Below are 10743 nucleotides of genomic sequence, written 5' to 3'. Positions count from 1 at the left end.
GGTCTAAAAGCCTCGGCACCCTACTGCTTCTATTTTGCGTTCTTTTCAGATTTAATACAATTGTCATTACAAATTATAGACTCCCTGGACTCCACAAAGTTGGGAAAAACCTTATGATCCATTTTAGATCAAAACCATTGGCATGTTGTTATGTTATGTTGATATGTGCTTCAATAGATGAGATTATAGAAATGAGAAGAGGAAAATCTGACCTTTTGTACAAAACAATTTTATTTGTATAGTGCTTTTAACAGATGACATTATCACAGCTGTCTTTTATATTCATACATTTCAAGAATATCACACCTAGAAATAGTGCCTTCAGACTCCTGAGTATTTCTCTTCTTTGTTTAAAGTATTTCAAACGTTCTAAACCTTCTGCTTATTTCAAATTTCCATGCAGTGTCATAATTTTAGACCTTGCTAAAGGAAATAAAGCCTTTTATACCTTAAACAATGGATATTTAGTAACATTTCCTGTCCTTAGATAATGCCTAATGTTTAAGTCCCTAATTAACAGGTATGAACCAGGTCCTAATAGTGTTCTTCCATGTCTGTCTTTTTTAATTCTTCTTTCAAAAATCCCACAGCTAAAACGCATTAAACCTGCTTTAACCAAATCCACTTTGAAGTGATATTATCTTACTAAGAACCACATTCCTATAAACGATTCACTACCTGTGGGCGATGCGCAATAGCAGGTAATTACGGTGCCAATCATACGTCAAGCTAACCTCGATCTAATAAGAAGGTCATTTGGTGCAATACATTGTCATGGTTTTGTATAACACATGGGCCGATCCGTTAACGGGGACAGTGATGAGATTAACATTTGTTCATATTGCATTACGGCTTTGTATGATCTTCCTTTTATTAAAGGTCGACAGGGGTTAGAGGTAATACAGTTCCATTTTTGTAAATACCTTCAATATTGCTTGAATAGAGCTGTGTGTGTGTGTGTGTGTGTGTAGTTGGGGGGTGGGGGTCAGCTATAGAAAAGAGCTGTGAATGTGACCCATGTGATTCATAGCTATAATAATTGCCCCAATAGCACAGAATCTCACTATTTCTTACTTTCCGAGATTGAACCCACTCCTTTGGGTAGTCATTTTCGCCAGTTGATCGGCTCAATGATATATTTTTCCCTCCACGCGCTCTATCTTTCTCTTCTCTTTCCATGGTGTACGTTTTTCAGCGTAACACATTGGGATAAGTCTGACACTTGTACAGGTTGTGATTTGTGTGAGCTCACTGCCGAGGTCAGATACACTGTGTTCTCTCTTTGAAGATGATTTAAGAGGCGCAGTGAAATTTAAGGGGTTGCATTGCAATCATCAGTAACGTTTGTACAATTTCAAGTGTTATGCTGCTGTTGTTGTTGAACCCGGTCGCTCATAGGGTGTTAGGTATTCTTTAATAACAGCAGCCGTGACAGTAGGATTGTTGCTTGTAATTCAACCTGTACAACATGTCAGACAGTCCATACAAAGTAGTTAAAAATATGACAAGTTTTTGATTTTCTGTGAGATTTTGCATTTGGAAGGAGTCTCCAGTGTCAGAGACAGTTAAAAACTAACAGTAACTTAAAGTTTCCAGACATGGAATGGTCATCAGTATTGCGTCTTTGTCATTTTTTTCTATCTTAATCAAGAGATTTGATAAGAAATTAAAGCCAAGTCCATATTTTTGTAAAGGTACTTTGTGGAAGGCTATTAAACACACTATGTGGTTAAAACTGAATTGAATTGTTAAGGAAATTTGTGTGCTATAGTATAACACAAATGATAACGTTTTTGTGTACGTTTTACTGATGTTTAATGGAACTATTAGCTATTAGTGCTTTTGGGGTTTCCTCCTGGTACTCTGGTTTCCTCCACCAGTACTAAGACATGTTCTGTAGGCTGACAGGCATCTAAATTGCACATAGTGTGTGCATGGGTGTGTGGTGTAATAATAAGTCATTTTCTGGTTGTGTAGTAAAAAAAAGTGTTGTCTTGAGTGTTGCATTTAATGCGGTGAACTTAATTTCCACTTCCATTATCCATTTTTAACCACGAAGCACTTATCGCCTCTAAGCACCGTTCCCCAGACCCTACTGCACACGCCTTTTTTGTGGTCACCTGCCCCCATTAGCACTAGCACATGTGGATAATGTAGTGTCATGAGCAATGATTTTGAAGGACAGAGCCTGCACGGTTTGAGGCCAAAGCCGAATCCTGACCCGGTTTATTGGAAACACATGAACAGCACTGTGTCACCCAGACCAGCTTTCATCTTCCCAGTCACTCACAAGACCACAAAAGCGAAAACAACACCAACAAAATACAACCCCTTAGACGTTTCTGAAAATATTTGGCATAAGTGTATATTGCATCATCAATTTACAAACATGTACATCAAATACATCATCGGCATCATTATAAGAAGAAGGGGAATAATAATAAATATATTCTTTATTTAGGAAAGTAAGGAATGAGGCGTGGTCCCTCATGAGGAGTAATCGTATTCCTCGGCACTCCGGCGACCGAAATCCATCCATCCCAGGTAGTCCCGGTCTTTTATCCGGTGGTTAGCGCTCAAAGCATTCGCCTTGTTCGAGTTCCGACGAACAGAACCTGAGAGAGAGAGAGACCAGAGTGAGAACAAAATGAAGTTTAAGTTAGCTGTAATTTCACTGAAGACATCATATAATTGAGATGTTGTCGTGCATATGTGGTAAAATAATCTGCATTAGACTTCAGATTTAAACTCAAAGTGGGCGTGGCCTAAACCAGAACCAGTTTTTTGTTTCATTCCATTGATATAAAAATATGCATAGGACTGTTTTTCCTAATCCTCTTCAACACAATACCAATAATCTGTATTTCAATGCTGTACTACTCTCTGTAACTCAAAGTGGGCATGGCCTAAATAGAAATGTACTGAAATGTGCTCAGGACTTTTCTCTTAATCCTGTTCACACAATTAGTGTTATTATTATTATTATTATTATTATTATTATTATTATTATTATTATTATTTAATAGAAAATTAATATAAAATATAAACATAAAATATTTAAATATTTTTTTTATATTAAATTAATGGAATAATTTAAACCACCGCATCCCAAGCAGTTACTAAGGATGAATGAATGAATGCTGTTAATGCATCATTCACAAAAAAAATTAATTCATTCATTTAAAAAAATCATTAGATTGTCCCTGCAAGTTTATGTCCTCATTAAAAATAAAAAACTTTGACTTGCACACCAATCTGTTCATTCCATATAATAATAAACTCGAAGTATGATTCTCTACTAGAACTTAACCGAAATTCTTGACGAAAATGTAAAAATACCCCAGATTTTGAAACCATTTTTGAATTACCGGATTTATTCCTTCATTAGTACGTGGTCAAGTAGTCAAGAAGTAGTCAAGAGCTTAATTGTACAAAAATTGTCTGTGAAATTCTTGAATAATTTGCTGGCGCAGTTTTCTCACGAATTAAACTAAACTAAACCTCTTCCCCAAAATGTAAGCAAATTTTATTAATAACCCTGAACAGGATAACGCTTTCAGGATCCCGATCTGGATAAACACCTCTAAATCATTTACTATTACATTATTTACATTATTTTTGAGATTTTGGTATTAAATCATCCAGATGTCAGTGTAGTTCCTCCTTCAATGATTTATGTTTAATTGGTAACTTCTTCAAGTTAATTTTTTGTTCTATATAAATATAAAAAGTATCAGTAGAGACAAATTTTCATCCACGGATTGTTGTGAAAACTTTTTCGCTCAACTCTATTAACAAGAGGTAGAGAAAAAGTCGTAAAACTTCGTGAGTCGTAAACGAGACTTTGCCAGACGGAGAGACAGACATGGAGAGAGCACGAAGCGTAGGCTTCCGTCTTTTTTCGGAATTGGTATGACAGATGCACATCTGCTCCAGATGTTCTCTCTCTGATTCATTTCACCCACGTCTAAGAGCTTCTTTTGCATCTCTGGCTTTGTTCCATGCTCGAATACGTCTCAGGGGGTACCGCAAACTTTCAAATTTGGAAGAAAAATGTGCATATATTTCCTTATTTTATCCTACATACTGAATATACAGTCTCCAGATATTCTGTACGTCAACATGAATATAAAACAAGTAACTAAACATCTTCTTTTTTTTTTTATTAAAGTCTTAAAAATCTATTCAAACAAACTTTATTTGTATATAAATGGATAATTTAGCTCCAGCTAGTAATTCCTATGAGTATAAAATGAGATAGATAGATAGATAGATAGATAAATAAATAAATAAATAAATAAATAAATAAATAAATAAATAAATAAATAAATAAACAAATGCTTATTAAAGAGTATAAAGGAATATTTATGAATGTCTCAGTATCAACTATTTCATAACACAAATGCTCACATTGCTCAAAATGGCGGAATCCAGCTGGGTTCACTGCTACTACTAATACACCGTAATTTTAGTTAAACCAAGCCTTTTCTAAGTAATATTACAACATATCTGAGAGAAATGTTGGTATTCCAGACACTTTTGACATGTTTTCAGTGTCACTGCACCTTTAGATTGCGCATAAACAAGACTTAAAAGCCCTCAGTCATTAGCTAGCTTCTGCTAGGTTTGTTCTCACAGGAATATTAGTGCAGTATGTTAAAGAATCATTTCTCCGTTTCACGTCATAGATTTCAAGCAGTTTTCTAAGACATAGGTAGAGGTTTTTTAACCTGTTTGTAAGTAAAAACAAGCAAACGTCTGACTGATCAGCCTTAATTGAAGCCTAATTAAACCAAACAGTTGAAAGAGGACTTATTTCACCTCACGCTTAATATCACCGCTGGTTGCGAGGATGGCGGCACCTGCAAAGCTTACCTCTCTCAGCTCTTTAATTGATTCTCACTCGTAGGTTCGGAGGGAAAAAAGAAAGTATTTGCCTGATCCGTGTGTCTTATAATAAACATGGAAATGTGAAATGTTGGTTCATCTGATGACAGATGTTTGAATACCGTAAAAGTAATTAGTTTGGGCTTCAAGCTTCACTAGCTAGAGCTAGTGGGTTAAAGTTAGCTTTAATGGAATTAAATAAAAGTTAGCATTAAATCTTGAGTTTTCCCGTTCGAGATGTATTTAATATTTTCTCAAATTAGAAGGAAGAGGAAATAGTACAGGAAGCTGCCTCATCTTTAATTAATTAATTCATATTTTTGGAAACAATCTGGTATAAAACTACAAATAAAATTGTTTGGGGTAAAATTGTCTAGTGATATAATCTATATAATAATTTTTTTCTATGCCATCAACTCCCCCTCCTCTCAAAAAAAAAAAAAAAAAAAAAAAAAAAAAAATATATATATATATATATATATATATATATATATATATATATAATTTTTTATAGAACCGTATCATATTTCTATAATTTTGAGCAAAATGTCCAGGATGATGGTGCAGACTACTTTTTCTACTTTTCAGTAGAAAGAGACAAAAACTTGGTTCGGTATTGTGGCATGGCGTGTGTGTGTGTGTGTGTTGCTGAAAATGCTTTTGGGTGTGATACTAATGCAACAGATGGGAGACTTTATACCACGTGCAACACACACATATCTAGTCCGTTTCAGTGCAAATTATAGATGTGTGTGAAATTCACACTTCCCACACTTGCACAGTAATTCACACAGACACACACAGAGACGTGTGTGTGTGTGTTGTTGGGCCTATTAGGAGATTAATGCTAACCAGTTTCTTTTAAATCTTGCCTAGCTGTTGTGTTCCAGCCCCCGCTTCACATCTAAGTGCATTGCACCCACATGCACATAACCGCTGCATGCTCTACTCATTGTAGTGCGACTCCTCATAACCTCAGCGCTAAGCAGCGTGAAGCCCTGGGCCACGCCGGGGCATGTGATGCAACTCAATGTTTACTGTTGTTGACCGTTGCGATGGCATTTCTGTGAAGCGCCATGGAGTTCGTGCTGAGCCGCGATTATGCTAGCACGCTCAAAAGAGAAGGAACAAAGAGAAGAACGCCCTGGGAGGATTCGCAATTAGACGGCACCGAAGCCGTAAGCTAATATCCCGCTCTCAGGCGCGCACCCAGCTGTTTCAGGCTCCTGTTCGGACCTGTTGGTGTTACCGTGTTTTCGGAAACAGCCGGAAGGCTTAACACGTGACGCTGGAATGTTGTAACAGCTTTCAATTACTCGGGAGTTCAGCAAACTATTAGTCGAGGTAATGAAAGGCTTCAGAATCCTCCGCTGACAAAAAACAAATAAAATGATTTAATAAAATTGATGTGGCATGTGATTAAACATCTAGTAATTTGCCAGGACACAGACAGATAACTGAGATCCATGCAGAGATAGACAGAGTGTCACTACGCTGGGCTGCATTTTAGTAACAAAAAAAACATAAGTGGATTTATTTTCACATTTTGTGTGTGTGTGTGTGTGTCTTAGTTTGTTTGTATGTGTTGTTATGAGTCTTTGTGTGTGTGTGTGTGTCGGTGTGATATCTTGTCTTAATGTGTGCATTAATGTGTTTATGCGTCTGTCTTTGTGTGTGTGAGTGCGATATCTTCTTTTAGTGTGTGTGTGTCTTTGTGTGTGTGTGTGATATTTTGTCTTAGTGTGTGTGTCTTTGTGTTTGTGTGTGTGTGAGTGTGATACCTGTGTTTGAATGTGTTTGTGTATGTGTGTGTTTGCATGTGTGTGTGTTTGTGTGTGTTAATCTGTGTGTGTGTATTAATGTGTTTGTTTGTGTGTGTGTGTCTTTTCTTAGTGTGCATGTCTTAGTGTGCATGTCTTAGTGTGTGATATCTTGTCTTAGTGTGTTTGTATGTGTTTGTGTGTCTTAGTGTGTTTTTATGTGTCTTTGCGTGTGTGTGTGTGACATCTTGTCTTACTGTGTGTGTCTTAGAGTATGTGTGTGTGTGTCTTTGTGTGTGAGTTTGATATCTTGATGTCTTAGTGTGTGTTGTGTGTGTCTTTGTGTGTGTGTACGCTTGTGTGTTGTGAGTGTCTTAGTGTGTTTTTCATGTGCTTGTGTGTGTTTGTGTGTGTGATATCTTGTATAAGTGTGTATGTATTTGTGAGTATGTGCATGTGTGTGTCTTTGTGTGTGTGTGTGTCTTTGTGTGTGTGTGATGTCTTAGTGTGTGTCTTTGTGTGTGAGTGTGTCTTTGTGTGTGAGTGTGATGTCTTAGTGTGTGTCTTTGTGTGTGTGTGTGTCTTTGTGTGTGTGTGATGTCTTAGTGTGTGTCTTTGTGTGTGAGTGTGTCTTTGTGTGTGAGTGTGATGTCTTAGTGTGTGTCTTTGTGTGTGTGTGTGTCTTTGTGTGTGTGTGATGTCTTAGTGTGTGTCTTTGTGTGTGAGTGTGTCTTTGTGTGAGTGTGATGTCTTAGTGTGTGTCTTTGTGTGTGAGTGTGTCTTTGTGTGTGTGTGATGTCTTAGTGTGTGTCTTTGTGTGTGAGTGTGTCTTTGTGTGTGTGTGATGTCTTAGTGTGTGTCTTTGTGTGTGTGTGTGTGTCTTTGTGTGTGTGTGATGTCTTAGTGTGTGTCTTTGTGTGTGAGTGTGTCTTTGTGTGTGAGTGTGATGTCTTAGTGTGTGTCTTTGTGTGTGTGTGTGTCTTAGTGTGTGTTGTGTGTGTCTGTGTGTGTGTCTTAGTGTGTCTTTGTGTGTGTCTTAGTGTGTGTTGTGTGTGTGTCTTTGTGTGTGTGTGATGTCTTAGTGTGTGTCTTTGTGTGTGTGTGTGTCTTAGTGTGTGTTGTGTGTGTCTGTGTGTGTGTGTCTTAGTGTGTGTTGTGTGTGTCTTAGTGTGTTTAAGTGATCTAGACAATACTGATTTCTCAATTTCTCATCTGATGCTACTCAACTTTATCACAAAGAGCAGCAACACTGTCTCTCTTCCTCGTCTTGCAGCTAAAACGCAGGTGTAAATGTGTGTGTGTGTGTGTGTGTGCATGTACGTGTGTGTGTGTGTGTGTGCTGCAGGTTGTTATGTATACTATAGCCAGTTCACAGTAAAAAAAATAAATGCAAACTCGTCATTCAGCATCTTTAGCAGTCATTAGGAGCTGGACATTTTTACTGTCCTGCGTTAAACTGAATTGTGGCGTTGCCCCGGGATACGCCTGGACTGGACTTTACAAATAAAATAAATGAACTGAGGAACTTTATCACACACAGTAAAGATAAAAAACACTGCACTAATTCTGCGTCTTTAAAGCTTCTTTATGAAAGCATTAAACCATCTTGTGCATTTATCGATTTATCGTCTCTCTCTTTCTCTCTCACCCCCCTGTTTCTTTCTCTTTCTCTCTCTTGCCTCTCTCTCTCTCTCTCTCTCTCACTCTCTCTCACTCTCTCTACTTTCTCTCTCTCTCTCTCACTCTCTCTCTCTCTCTCTCTCTCTCTCTCACTCTCTCTCCTTTCTCTCTCTCTCTCTCTCTCTCTCTCTCTCTCTCTCTGTCTGTCTCTCTGCTATACCTCTCTCTGTCTGTTTGTGTCTTTCTCTTGGATTCTTTGTGCCGTCTTCCACTCTTCCACTCACTCTCTCTCTCTCTCTCTCTCTCTCTCTCCCTCCCTCCCTCCCTCCCTCCCTCCCTCTCCCTCTCTCGCCCTCCCTCCCTCTCCTGTTCTTTTGATTAGATTCAAACCCTCTTTTTTCTGTAGACAACCAAATAAATGAAATTTGCAAATAATATGAGGAGAATAAAAAAGAAAGAAGAAGGTAAAAAAAATAGAACAATTTCAAACATATTATTAAAATTCAGATAAAATAAAGTATAAAAATTGTAGAAAAAAACAGGAAAAAAAGTAAAATAAGTATAAAAATGGAAATAAAATGGAAATAATAGCTGTTTCTCTCTCTGTCTCTGTGCTCTACCTCTCTTTGTCTCTTTCTGTTTTTCTCTTGGATTCTTTGTCCTCTTTTTCCATCTTCTCTCTCTCTCTCTCTCTCTCTCTCTCTCTCTCCCCACACTCTCAATCTCTGTCTCTCTGATCACTCTCTCTTCCCCTCATTCTGTCTTTATCTCTCTCTTTAAACAAATCTAATTACAGGCAGTAGTACCTACTTGTTAATGTGTGTGTGTGTGTGGTGTGTGTGTGTGTGTGTGTGCGTTTCTCACCTTTCCTGGAGATAAGTCTGGCCAGCAGCTCGTTGAGGTTGGCGCGGGGGTTGGCGTCGTGTCCTGCGTTCATGCTGGAGTCCATCTGCGAGGGCAGAGCGTCATTCTCATCCTGCGCTGGAGAGGAGCGGGTGCGAGCCGCAAAGGTGACCGAGAGGGCGGCCAGAAGCACGCACACACACACACCACAGTTCATCCTATGTGTATACGTGTGTGTATGCGTGTGTGTGTGTGTGTTTATGTGTATGTGTTGGGGCAGGTGGAATTAGGGAGACAAAGAAAACAGAACACTTGTAAGTACAAGTTCTGCATGTTTTCTCCTATTAGAGTATTCTAGTATTAAGTAATCTAGCAAAGTTGAAATTAGATAGATAGATAGATAGATAGATAGATAGATAGATAGATAGATAGATAGATAGATAGATAGATAGATAGATAGATAGATAGATAGATAGATAGATAGATAGATAGATGCATGAGAACAATTTATTGCATGATCAGTCAAAAAAGAAGAAACGTCTAAAATAAAACTAAATAAAGAATTTTATGAAATAAATCTTTTAAATAATTTAAAATAATCACATAATAAAAATATGTAAACTTATATAATATAAACTTAAATATAAAATATAAGGTATAATAATAATAATAATAATAATAATAATAATAATAAACATTTTTATAAAAAGTATTATAAGAAGTATTATTAGAAACACAACAGTGTAGTGTATACAACATCTGCAAAATAAAAAGTAAAAAAGAAAGTCATTGTAATGGAAAAAAAAAAAAAAAAATAAACCTATCCTCTATTTAATTTGCTTGCTCAGTGTCATTATATTGTTGAAGGATATTTGCGTAACATCAATTTCAGACAAATTTATGACTTTTAAGTAACAGTATGAATATGAAATATATGAAATAATATCAACCATATAGTATTTGTAGAATTATCCATAATACAGAGAGAGAGAGAGAGAGAGAGACAGAGAGAGAGAGAGAGAGACAGAGAGAGAGAGAAAGAGAGAGTGAGAGAGACGTGCAGACAGTTAAAGGGCTTTACCTTGTCTTGTTGAGGAGCGCGTGCTACTCGTATGAGAGTGAAAGCACTTGTTCTCATGAAGAAAAGCGGGACACATTTATAAAGCCTACCCAGCTGTGACGTAACCACACACACACACACACACACACACACACTCACAAAATCTGTGTTGCTGCCCTCCGTCTGTACGTCAGCACACGTAAATAACTGAGTGAATTTAAAAAAAAATTGTTTGACCCAGGAAAATGCCAAACTGTGTAATCACTGATATGCTTTACAAGCGCAGTATAACGGAGCAAGACGGCCAGCGCATGCGTTACGGTCACTGAGTAAATCAAACCACATTTAGATCTCCCTTAAGGACTAGTTCTTTCCAGAATTTCAGAATGTGCCTTACGTTCGCAGACGAAAAGGTGTTGTGAAGCGGGAGCAGATCGAAGAAGTTGAAATAAGTAAGTTACGGTGAAAAGTGGACAAAGAAACTGATCTTTTCTGTAACAGCAGCTCTGTCAGGTTGCTCTTTTACATATTCTTACTATTGCTGCATATATAATATATCATGGTTTCTATGGT

At 37.3% G+C, this 10743-nt stretch overlaps 1 protein-coding gene across 1 annotated transcript; it reads right to left on the bottom strand.

Moving 5' to 3' along the window:
• Positions 1-2191: 2191 nt before the first annotated feature.
• Positions 2192-10305, bottom strand: cckb (cholecystokinin b). The gene is made up of 3 exons (XM_058404208.1): positions 10192-10305; positions 9132-9328; positions 2192-2615 (listed from the first exon to the last, which is right to left on the bottom strand). Exons 2-3 carry the CDS (start codon positions 9325-9327, stop codon positions 2488-2490), a joined length of 324 nt encoding a protein of 107 aa, XP_058260191.1. The 5' UTR covers position 9328; positions 10192-10305; the 3' UTR covers positions 2192-2487.
• Between the last annotated feature and the right edge of the window lie 438 nt (positions 10306-10743).

The sequence above is a fragment of the Hemibagrus wyckioides genome, linkage group LG02 (genome assembly GCF_019097595.1).
Source record: "Hemibagrus wyckioides isolate EC202008001 linkage group LG02, SWU_Hwy_1.0, whole genome shotgun sequence".
Classification (NCBI taxonomy): domain Eukaryota; kingdom Metazoa; phylum Chordata; class Actinopteri; order Siluriformes; family Bagridae; genus Hemibagrus; species Hemibagrus wyckioides.
Note: the sequence above shows the minus strand (reverse complement) of the source record. Positions and strands in the feature narration are given on the sequence as shown.

Coding starts and splice junctions, on each gene's coding strand:
- cckb (XM_058404208.1), bottom strand. CDS start 9,327: ATGAACTGTGGTGTGTGTGTGTGCGTGCTTCTGGCCGCCCTCTCGGTC. Junction 2,616..9,131: donor CAGACTTATCTCCAGGAAAG/GTGAGAAACGCA, acceptor TCTCTCTCTCAG/GTTCTGTTCGTCGGAACTCG.